The 12,837-nt window shown below is 39.2% G+C and overlaps 1 protein-coding gene across 1 annotated transcript in view; it reads left to right on the top strand.

Moving 5' to 3' along the window:
* The first annotated feature begins 729 nt into the window (after window positions 1–729).
* The window catches only part of arhgap32a (Rho GTPase activating protein 32a), a 29,556-nt gene continuing 17,448 nt past the window's right edge, over window positions 730–12,837 (top strand). The window contains exons 1-4 of the mRNA XM_037775998.1: window positions 730–1,206; window positions 9,983–10,096; window positions 10,933–11,038; window positions 12,497–12,588. Of these exons, the coding sequence (XP_037631926.1) occupies window positions 10,008–10,096; window positions 10,933–11,038; window positions 12,497–12,588 (287 nt within the window). The 5' untranslated portion in view covers window positions 730–1,206; window positions 9,983–10,007. The remainder of the gene's footprint in view (window positions 1,207–9,982; window positions 10,097–10,932; window positions 11,039–12,496; window positions 12,589–12,837) is intronic.

Below are 12,837 nucleotides of genomic sequence, written 5' to 3'. Positions count from 1 at the left end.
AATCAAATTTACTCTCCACCACTGCTGCCAAAATGTTGAACTATTGCTTTAAGAAGCTGCAACCAATGATGTTTGTTATCTGCTTGATTAAATGACATAAACGATTACACGACTGTCAAAATAACTGAATTAGTTTTCTGTCAATAGGCCTAATTGATTCATCTTTTGATTAAAGGAACCCCAGATTTCAGTAGCCATACAATCTATTGAGGAATTGATTTAAGAAAATTGTCAGTATAGTTGCCCCCCAACAACATAATGTGAAGCCTTTACCCACAATCAACAAAACAACATGTTAGGTATTTTATATTGAGCTGAAATGATTGGACGATTAGGATCGAGAGAAATGGACTCAAATAGTAAACTATTTTGATAACCGATTAATCGTGTCAGTCAACATAAATTCCCCAAATTCACTGATTCCAACTCATCAGTTGTGAGGGTTTTTGCTGTTTTTCTTTCTCATAGGTGACAGTGAACTGAATATTTTAGTGTTTTTGTGCTCTTATAGTTGCAGGGACCATAAGGGTCCCAGTGGCCGCCCAGCCCAGCATAAAGAGGAATCACTGTATTTCCCATTATCTCCTTCAGTGGACAGGCACAATAAGATGATGTATTAGGATGATGAAGTGATTTTGCACACCAGGTCCTTCACTCCTCTCACTGTTACCACCCCACCTACACTAGACGGTTATGTAATTCTGTACCAAGCATTACCTAACACCACACTAACTTGCCAGATGGGGCTCCTCCTGGGGCTGGTGCATATTATTATCACACAGTGGGTGGGGGATGGTGGTAGGGTAGGGTGGTGGGGGGGGGTTCATGCTTCATCCTCTCACTGCCTGCTTCAAATTCAGGTCCTTGACATTAAAAAAAAAAAAAAAAAAAAAGGTCTGGGAACCCCTGGGGGCTAAAATACCCAGGGCGCGGGCACGAGATGAGTTGTGCGCGCTCCCGGTGGCGAGTGCAGATCCACAGCAGCCAACCAGTCAGTCAGCGGAATGACTCCCACACTACTGCCTCCTCCGCGATGTCGCACCCCAACACAGCTCTTATTCTCCTGAAACCATCTACCTCAGATGATCCGCTGTGTGTGTCCGTGATGATGGTTTGTTCAGTGCGATGCTGACGACATGTTTGCTCGTCGCTGTGCAGCATAGAAGAAGAGGAGGCGGCGGAGCGGAGCAGCGCGCACGGTTACAGGTAGGACTCTGAACACACCACCACCTAGATACTACTACTGCTGCTGCTGCACACACATTGCTGTATATATAGACTGCTGCTGCTGACAGGGGGCCTGAGCCTGCCATCTTAAACATCGGATCCAGGCATGTTTTTGAATCGATCAGTTTCATTGAACATGTTGATGGCAGCATGGAGCTGACCGGTGATCAGTCAGTCAGGCCCAACAGGTCAGAGTACACCTGTGGTTCACTCTCTGGTGGTGTGGTTGTGTTGCATTAATGTTTATTGTGTATCATATTGTGTGTGTGTGTCTGTTAAGTTGTAGGGACAAAATAATAGGTACATGTTAGGTAATTTTATGTAGATAGGAAACGATTAGTTGATTAATCGACTGGATGATCGACAGAAAATGAATGAGAATTGACTGAACACCATAAGGCCATTTTTTTTTTTTTTTTTTTTTTTTTTTGGAAAATTCTTTTTATTCCTTTTTTTTTCCCAAACATAACAAAACATAACACCGGTGCTATAATACAAAAAAATATATATATCTTACATTTAATATGTACATACATAAATACACACATACACATCACCTCCCACTCCCACACAGAGACAGCTCTGTTGAATTACTGTTTATTGTGTATCATATTGTGTGTGTGTGGCTGTTAAGTTAGTGGGGACAAAATAATAGGTACATGTTAGGTCATTTTATGTAGGCCAGTAATGGTTAGTCGATTAATCGATAAGATGATCGACAGAAAATGAATGAGATTTGACTAAAACACTAAGGCCATTTTTTTTTAAAATTCTTTTTATTCCTTTTTTTTCCAAACATAGCATAACAAAACATAACACCGGTGCCATAATACAAACAAAATGATATCTTATATTTAACATGTAATATGTACATACATAAATACACGCTATAAACATGGCCTCCCACTCCCACACAGAGACAGCCTTCTTCCCACCCCTAGAGGTAATGTTACAGAATTATTATTATTATTTTTTTAAATAATTGATTTAGTTAGTTAGAATTAAAAGTAATAAGTACTACAGTACTATAGTACATGGTGGTAAGATAGAAACCTTAAATAAATAAATAAATCAATTAATTAATTAATTAAATAAATGTAGAGAAAAAAGAAAACAGCACGTAGAGTAAGTAAGTAAATACCCTAGAAAGGTTAAGAAGATTCTATACAAGGCCTTTTTTTTTTTAACCAAAAATAGCAATGTAATGATGATTAATCGAGAACTATTACTGTACAGCAACTATTTTGATGATTAATCAGTAGTCATTTTCCCAAAAAAATAATGCCTGAATATTTTTAGGTTTTGAACTGTTGGTCGGACCAAACAAGGCCTTACTTTGTGCTTTAAGAATAGTTTTGGCCATTTTTCACTATATTCTACCATTTTATTGAATAAATCATCAATCAATGAATGAAGAAAATAATCTATTGAGGAATTGATTAAGAAAATTGTCAGTATAGTTGCACCCCAACAACATAATGTGAAGCCTTTACCCACAATAAACAGAACAACAAAATGACATGTTAGGTATTTTATATTGAGCTGAAATGATTGGACGATTAGGATTGAGAGAAATCGACTCAAATAGCAAACTATTTTGATAACCGATTAATCGTTTCAGTCAACATAAATTCCCCAAATTCACTGATTCCAACTTATCAGTTGTGAGGGTTTGCTGTTTTTCTTTCTCATAGGTGACAGTGAACTGAATATTTGTGTTTGTCCAGCAAAACAAGCTATTTGATGACATTATCTTGGGCTTTAGGATACTGTCAAGGGCATTTTTTTTTATTATCTTCTGTCTGTTTAAAGAAAATAATGCAGCCTTGCATTATAATGTGAAGCCTGTACAATGTGCAGTACTTGTATGTGTGTAGGAGTGTGCAGAGACAAAATAATAGGTACATGTTAGGTAATTTATGTAGACCGGAAACGGTTTGTCGATTAATCGATAAGACGATAAACAGAAAATGAATGAGCAACTGTTTTGAGAGTTGACTAAACATTAAGGCCATTTTTAAAGCAAAAATAACATGTTCCTGCCATTTTATAAACCAAACATTTGATGATTAATCGAGAATATCTTTAGCAGATTAATCAATAAAGGAAATAATCGTTAGTTGGAACATTATCCAAGCAAAAATGCCTGAATATCTTTAGGTTTTGCACTATTGGTCGGACCAAACAAGGCCTTACTTTGTGCTTTAGGAACTAGTTTTGGCAATTTTTCTCTATATTCTGCCATTTTATAGTAGGGATGCACCGATCCGACTTTTTCAGTCCCGATACCGACAGTGATACCTGAGCTTTGGGTATCGACCGATGCCGAGTACCAATCCGATACCAGTCTTTAATCAATAAGGTGTATGCTTGGAGCTGAAATAATCGGTCCATTAGGATTGACCGAAAAGTAATCAACTATTTTGATAATCGATTGATCATTTCAGTCAACATAAATTCCCAAAATTCACTGGTTCCAGCTTATCAATCGTGAGGGTTTGCTGCTTTTCATTCTCATATGTGACCGTACACTGAATATCTTTGTGTTTTGATGACATTATCTTGGGCTTTAGGATATTGTCATTGGTATTTTCCATTATTTATTGACTGTTTATTGACCAAATGTTTCATAAATGAATCGAGAAAACAATAAGTTTAAAGGAAATAAAGCAGCCTTGCATTATATTGTGAAGCCTGTACTTGCAATGTGCAGTACTTGTATGCGTGTGTGTAGGAGTGAGCATGGACAAAATAATAGGTACAAGTTTGGTATTTTATGATGTAATGCAGTACAACACTATAACAGCCTCGAACTGTATCACTGCAGAGTTGAAAATGAGCTTCACAAAGGTGGTAATTGTTGCAGGATGTTGTATTGGATTGCATTAGACCGGGCAGGTGACTGTGTGGGAGTTTCTGTGACACCTAATATTGCGTTTGTGAGCCAGCTGCATAGTGACATGGCTTTATCCTCCAGAATCCTAAAATATTTGTTCCACATTTCCTCGTATTCTTTATTTTTTACTGTCATTTGTCTGTTTTAGAGGAAGTAGATACAGAAAGGCCTGTACTTCACTGTAAGGCTTATAAGTTACAGACCGGTTTGTTGATTAAATATTTGGGTCTTTGCTGTTTACAACCTAATCGCCCTGCCGTTCACCCCGCTTTCTAACCCCTCATCTGTGACTCTGATGGTTGCAGCAGGACAGAGATTGAGCCGTGACACCGACTCAGTGTGAGATGAAATAAAGTTAATCTCACTCTAGATTTCAAGAAGATTATAGGATCATATGACCCCATCTCCTCTTCCTCCCCCGCCCCCCAAAATGTAAAATGAGTGACAAAGCTCCAGCAAAGATGGTTGATTTAAAAAACACAATGTTCTGCATTGTGGCTCGCTGAGAGCAGCAGCAGCGGCACACTGGCTGTCTGAGTCCTGCCAGATTAGAGGGGCAACGATGTCATCGCCCTCGAGCAGATTGTCTGATGATGATGATGATGAAGATGATGATGATGGTGGTGGTGGTGGTGATGATGATGATGTGTCAAAGCATGCGGTCAAAGGTTCCTCTAAGGCTTCATTTTTCCCATCCTCGAGCTAACTCATCCTCAGTCTGGAGGAGCTTCAAGTCACGATGGACGGGACGAGGGAGAGAGGGTTACCATGGCAACCGCGGGCCTTTCTCCTCTGCGTCTCCCTCTCGCTTGTGCTGACTGCATTCCAGAGCTCAGAATGAGAGCATGAAACCAACTTTACACGGGCCTGTCACATCCTCTGAGGGAGACCGTGTTTGTGCTGTGTGTTTTTTATCTGCATCCAAATCAAGACGTGGAGGATGCAATTAAAGCTGCTGTTGTTTTTTTGTTTTTTTATATATGTTGATAATTTATCACATGACTATGTGTAATTGAAAGGGATTGTGAGACCTCTGCAGTTCCCTTCAGCTCTATGGAGCTTTATAGCGTCTTTCAGCTCATTGTTTTGTTTTTCCAGACTGCAACTTCACTGTTTGGGTTGGCCTACATTGTCAGCTGAAAAGCTTAAAGGTGCTAAATTCAATATTCAGAGCATTAATGTAGCAGCAAACAGTTATTTGCTACGTAAAGATATAGAGGAGTAATGTCTACCTGAGCAGAGAATGAAGCTTTTAGTGCATGTTGGTATATGTGAGCGTGCCCCACTGGCTAGCTTAAGGCCGCTGCTCTACACTGCTCTCATACGGCGGTTACAGCTGGTAACGCCACCTTGACTGGACGTCGTTGTGGAAGTGCCGCTGGCTCACCGTCGCCATGTTGAGAGCCGTTGAGAGGCCGCAGAAATGCTCCCAATCCCGTAATTAGCACCTTTTAATATGAACTCATAAACCGACTGTATGCTAACTTCTCAGCACCAAACAGCAGAAAGACAAAGTTAGCAACAAGCTGGTGAACATAATGTACCATTTAGCAGCTGAAGAGCTAGCTATTTCCCTCAGGAATTGGTGGAGACCAAAAACAGAGCTAAAAGAATAATGAATATTTGACTTACAGTCATCATTTGAACACAAATATGACTCCAAATGAATGCTAATGTGTGCTCTGTAACTGCTGGATGTACTGTATAAACAGCACCCGTTGCTGACAAGTGTTTACAGCTTGTTTCCTCTTTCCACAAATTGCCAAAAAAATCAGGCATGCCAGTTTAAGGTAATTTGTTTTGCATATTAGCATGAAAAGAATGCAAGTCACCTGCTTGGGTTTAAAATAAAACGCTTCAAGGCTTGCGGCTTGTGCCGGCAATTGCAGCTGTGTTATAAAATAGGACAGCCATCAGAGATAATGACAAATCAGCCTTATTATTACTGTGCTCTACCTTATTATCAGACGTTACCACAAAGCCTCTAATTACTGTAGCTATAGCTAATGGTTGTAATATGAAAATAGGACTTTGTTATGTGCGATAATTACAGCCCATCTTAAACAACATACCAGAGGCCTCCTTAATCACCTGTAGCGGCCCATAAAAGCACCACCTAATATCCATATGTGAGCTGTGTCAACATTAATGTGTGCCAGTGAAATTGAATTGTGTTTGTGTTGATTCTGTTGTCAAACCCCTGATTCTCCGTCTCCTCAGCCTTACTTCCTCCCTCCTCCTCCTCTCATATGTGACTCACTTGAGACGCATCTGCTGCTGTGTGTCTGTAGCTACAAATATGTAGGCAGCCATTCTTCAAGTCGATGCACTTGCTGATACCGGTTTCATAAACAGTGTGCAAGAGATTGTGTAGGCTGCCCTATTTTTCTTGAAAAACGCCATGTAGGCCATCGGATACCAGGGCAGCAGCATCCTCCTGTGCTGCTCCAGTCTCATCAGTGACATCAGAACAACGTCGCTCCCTTAAAAAGTGTGACAGGTAGAGAGAGCTTCTTTTTATTGTTGATATGACTGATAGAGAAGTGGTGGAAAGATGATTTCTGCTTGATTGATTATAAGGCTTCTAATATTAAACCGCTGTCCGAGATTTTGTGGCTCCTGTTTTTGACATTGTTCTATTTTCTCGCCCATGATGCAGCACAGTGTCAGCATATGACACCCATTTTTCTTTGTCCATGGACAATGACACATACAGAGCATACAGATCACCTCTTAAAATCATGACCTTTTTTTTTCTTCTTCTTTTTTTTTTAACAATCGTGACAGCCTTGTCTTTTTATAGCTCCATCTATTTGGGGCATTTCCAAAATAGTCTACTTTTCATGTATTGTGGTGCTTGCTATAAGAACACTTACTTGTTCATATGTTTGCGCTTCAGCTGGCCTCCTCTGCAAAGCGAAGTACAACATGTTCCTTCACTTGAAAAGACTCACTGACGTCTGATGTGATACAATCAGCAAGGTCAGGCATTGTGCTGTGTACCACGCAGAATTTCCTTTTTATCATGGAAAGCATGCAGCCGCAAGGAATCTCTGTCCTCCATTAGCACCACATAGCCAAAATATCGTAAGATAACCACCATATCTTCATGACTTTATTTTTTTGTTGTCTTAATCATATTACATGCACTCCTAATGCTCATCTATAAGACTTTCCAAACACTATTCCCCCCCAAGTGACCTTTATAAAACAGCACTCGATGTCTCAACAGTAAATTATTTTCTGGTTGTGTAATACGTCGGCTCTCCACTTGGCAAGGTTACGGCGTCTATTAGAGAGGAGATGTGGATAGAGTTGAGTCCGATCTGGCCTGTGTTCCTGCCTGCTCACATTCTGCTGAGTCAGGGGGTTTTGTGGAAGTCAGTCAACAGCAAACTCGGTGAGGCTACGAGCCAGAGGGGCTGGTGGGAAAACTGCTACTACAGCAGCGGCCCGGGCTGATGAGAATCTAGTCGTTGCTCCAAACGTTTTCTATGTTGATTAGCAGACCTGCTTAGGGAAGAGGTAAAAGTGCCTTCTGTTAATTGGGAGGGCTTTTTTTTTTTAATGATGTGTCGGCAGGATCTCTGAGGTGTAAGGGGAGGCTTGTTTTTGTGCCCACATGCCCTGAAGTCACTGTTTAACGCCAAGCACCCACATACAATTGGAAACTAGTTATGGGAAAATTATAGAGAAACATTAGGAAGAGTTCAGTTTCGCTTAATCAGGACATTCCTTCAGTTTGTTTACAGTACATAAAGACAGGAATAGTAGTAACAGAGTCCCGTAGAGAGTGAGAGTGATGGGGGCTGTCTCAATCTTCCCATGGATTGAATAAGGTCAAGGCAAATGTAGAAATATCAGAATTATTTTTCAGTCTAATACTTTGGACTGTTTTTGTTGTATTATATCAAGGAATATGGTAATATGGCTAGATTGACTATGCTGTCTGTTTAATCCTAAATCTAAGTCCGATTGTATAGAAGTCTATGAGAAAATTATCCTACTTCTCACTTTGATTTATTACCATAGTAATCATTGTAAACATGCGTTTATGGTCTCAATCGCTAGTTTCAAGTCTCCTTCAATACAGCATGATGTTCATTTAGTAAATTACGATCCCATTTAGAGTAAAATAGACCATAAAGCAGGGTATGATTTAGGGCGTGGTTACCTTGTGATTGACAGGTCATATACAGTCTACGGCGCCATGTGAGCAGTGGTGTTAGCACTATTGTCAACCTGTTTAAATCCTGCCAGCTGGCTGAGCCTCTCTGTGTGGAGTTAGCATTTTCTTCCTTTTCTATTGGTGTTTCCAGTTTCTTTCCACAGTCCAAAGACATGCAAGTTGATTGGCCTGGCTCTCTATCCAGGGTGCACTCTGCCCATATGAGCTGGGGCTGGAGCCAATCCCAGGATGGATTAACCATACATAATATATATGGATGGATTGGCATCATCCTAAAAGAGAGGGCCAAAAGATGAAGTAACAATGCAGGACCCACCTTAGTTGATATTATATTAAAGTGGTGCAGGTTTGCAGTTTACCAGTTCATGAAAAAAACAATTGACACACAGTGAACTTTTTTTTTTGGGCCTCGTAACCATTTATAGATCTAAAAGCTTTTGATTTCTGCCAGAGTGCAAAATCAACCTGGATTTTCTGACCCATTTTAGATTATTCAGTTTGTACGGAGGCACATGTTTTGCATTTGTTGAAAGAGTAAGAAAATGACAGCATCAACTTGAATCATTTTTGGAGAAAGTCGGGATTGGGCGAGGGGTGTTAACTCACTGTGTGTTTGACATATGAATATCTATGGGGTTTTTGCCTTGCATGATAGGGATTCATTTCCATTTCGAGGCGGACTATTCTTAAAATACACATATATATATATATATATATATATATATATATATAGATATATCCATATATATATATATATATATATAGATATATCTATATATATATATATATATATATAGGTATATATATATATATATCTATATCGATATATATATATCGATATCGATATAGATATATATATCTATATCGATATATCTATATAGATATAGATATATATATAGATATATATATCTATAGATATATAGATATATATATCTATATATCTATAGATATAGATATATCTATATATATATAGGTATATCTATATAGATATATATATCTATATAGATATAGATATATATATCTATATAGATATATGATATATATGATATATGATATATATATATATATATATATCTATATATATATATATATCATATATCATCTATCATCATGCTACAGTGCCGGGAGCTGCCTCGTTGATAATGCATGTCAGGCTACAAATTCATAGGATGGTTTCACAAGAACATATAACTGTATATATATATATACAGTCTGGAAAAAGTTTGTCACATAATGAAAAAAGAAGCAAAAGGAATATAGTAAAAATAACGACCCTAAACCTGCATGTCATCAGGGACATGTACTGAAGCTGCCATGACAATCTTGACATTTCCTTGAGGAAGATATGAGTATGTTTTTGTTTCCAGCTAAAACCTGTCACTGCTATGCTAAAAAGAAGCTGATGTTCTCGTGAAACCATCCTATGAATTTGCAGCCTGACATGCATTATCACCGAGGCAGCTCCCGGCACTATAGCATGATGTCATTGCAGATTACAGTCTGGGCTCTCTGTGGATCGCAGCCTTGAGAGTCGCGCACGCTGCATCCTCAAGTGGGTTGTCATCTGGCGGCTTCATTGCATGATCGGACTCTTCCTCCCATCCTCCAGTAGTCTTCTAACCGCCCGCCCTCGCTCTCTCCTTTTCCCTCCTTCTCACGTGTCTCTACAGCGGGCTGTTGCAGTCAGGCAGCATCATGGAGGCTGGATGCGTGGTTGCCGCGGTGATTGAGAATGCTGCCTCAGGACCCCGGGGTGAACCAGGAAGTGGTGACGTCCTTGAGGGGTGAGTTACTCTCTCTTTTTTTTGTTTAGCGTTTTGTGTAAACAGAATTATGTAAAACCATATAGGAGTATGTGTGAGTGTGTTTTGCATTTGAATGAGATGAATAAAAGAAGCAGCCCTGTCATGGTGAGGCTAAAACATAACCCTGTTCTCAGAGTAAGATGAAAACTGTCCCTGTGTTCAAAGCTCACTGCATTTCCTATGATTTTACATCGTGTCTATGTTATTAGCTCTGTCACTGTGGATCACATAAATGACACCGTGTGTCCGTGTTCTTCGCCCAATGTCCTGATCTCATCCCGGTGAATCACTCTGACAAATCCAAGGCCCGTCTCTCTCCTCTCTCCTCGCTTTGTTGCTCATAAAAGTTGATCTGAATGAGCCTCACCCTCCACTCCCAGAACACATGGAGTCACATTTCAAGTGAAGGTTTTGTGAAGCACTCCCTCGTGGGTGGATTGCTTTATGGCTCTTTGAATAGACAAGCTTTGCTTTCCTGAGTATGCATACAAAAGACACCATGGCTTTTTGTTGACCCTACTGTAGTGAGAGATGTTACCATTTTTCATCCGTACCAAGCAGTTCCCATCTAGATCTGGTTGGAAAAGATGATTTTCTTGTGTGTTATGAATGCATTTAGAGATTCACAGACCTAATGCTGGTGCAATGTCATGATTTGAGTCCAACATATTGTGAATTCATCTCCCTCACTTGCTCCCTCTGGTGTATCTATAAAAAACTGCAAATGTTATGCGAAAGAGCCAGACTACATAGATGTAAGCATTGTGTCGTGCCACCATCCTTGTGTTTTAATTCTCGTATGTGATCGCCTGCAGAGATGTCCTACCATCTACTGACCTGGACAAAGACGATGCCTTACCTCAAGCCACCAACAATAATCCTCCAGAAAAGAAAGAGCCACAGGAGACATCCACTGCCATGGTATACACCCACACACCACCACTCTGACTCATCACTCATACAAAACAAATACATGAACACGCATCAACGGTCACATCGCCCTTCTTCTCTCATGAGGCTGCATTGGTTATGTGGGTGATTCACACCGTGATGTCAATTAGGGCATGTGGGACTCATGTGAGAGTCGGTCGTCACGGTGATGAAGGTGAGAACAGGTGTAAAACTGCATTTATGGATGTCTCACCTTCGTATTGAGAGGGAGGTGCTGTGTTTGATGAGGCGTTATGACAATATTGTCACAGACAAGTGATATCATCTGGTTACTCCAGTTTTATCTAAATATCCTCCACAAAACACCTGCAGCTTTTCAATTGTACATTTAGTACTGTAGATTTAGTTTTCATGTGTATATTCTTTTCTTTATACGTTTTAATTTTCAAATTGTACACCATCCTGCACACCCGTCACACGTCCACAAACAAATGAATCCAATTAAAAACTGGACAACAAAACAGTACAAGACACCAACATTACCAATATTAATCATTTTAATAGCAATACTTCATAGACAAACACATAGACAGACATGTCTTAAGAGCAACCTTAATGTTCTACAGATTCATTTATATCAAATAATGACATGACCTGACTATAACAAAATATAACATAGCATAATAAAGCATTGCATAACTTAACTGTAGCATAACATAACATAACATAACATAACATAGCATAATATAACAGTAGCAAAAGATAAGATAACATAACATAACATAACATTAGTAGTATAAAATAGCATAACAACATTAGCATAATATAACATAACAGTAGCATAACATAACATAACATAACATAACATAAGATAACATAACATAACATAACATAGCATAGCATAACATAACATAACATAACATAACATAACATAAGATAACATAACATAAGATAACAGTAGAATAACATAACAACATAACAGTAGCATAAGATATCATTACATAATATAAGCATGAAATAACATGGGTTAACATCAGAAAACATAACATAACATTAGTTAGTTAGTTGCATAATATAAGCAAAACACAACATAATATAACTTTAGCATATAAAGATAGCATAACGTAACATGCGATAACAGTAGTATAAGATAGAATGGCATAACATTAGCATAGAATAACATAACATAACCAATAGCATAATATAAGCAAAACATAACATAATGTAACATTCGCATAACAGCAAAAAATTGCATAATATACTGTAACTATTACAGTAGCGTAAGATAGCATCAACATAACAATAGCACAGATGTACAACTCACTACTTTATTATTATTATCATATCGGGCATCTAAGTTTGTGTCTCGCTGCACAACCCACTGTTTTTGATGTGATCAACATAATCATTCTCGACTGTAATCGCTCCTCCATCAGTCGTCCTGTCACTGACTGACACTTATTGATGTGTGTTTTCTCTGTTTGGCAGGCGAGGAGCGATGACATCACAGAGCACCCAGCCGAGCCCCTCCTGCGCTCCTGCGTCAGCACGGCCAGCATGAAGGTCAAGAACATGAAGAAGTAGGTTCTCCCTGTGACAGTGTTGCTGCTATTATGGGCTGTATAAAAAAACAGGGCTCTTATCCAGGCCAGTGAAATGAGGACCTACGGAATGACGGGCGCGACACAGACAGACGAGTCATCCATCCCGCTGTGTCTCTAACCCTGCTCCGCTCACACACACACACACACGGACCTAATCTCTCACTCTTTTCCCTCTTTTGCTTTGCTTTGCTTTTCTCTCCATCATGGTGTCAGTGTGTTGAATAC

This window comes from Sebastes umbrosus, chromosome 7, assembly GCF_015220745.1.
Source record: "Sebastes umbrosus isolate fSebUmb1 chromosome 7, fSebUmb1.pri, whole genome shotgun sequence".
Taxonomy (NCBI): domain Eukaryota; kingdom Metazoa; phylum Chordata; class Actinopteri; order Perciformes; family Sebastidae; genus Sebastes; species Sebastes umbrosus.
This window is presented reverse-complemented; position numbering and strand designations above follow the sequence as displayed.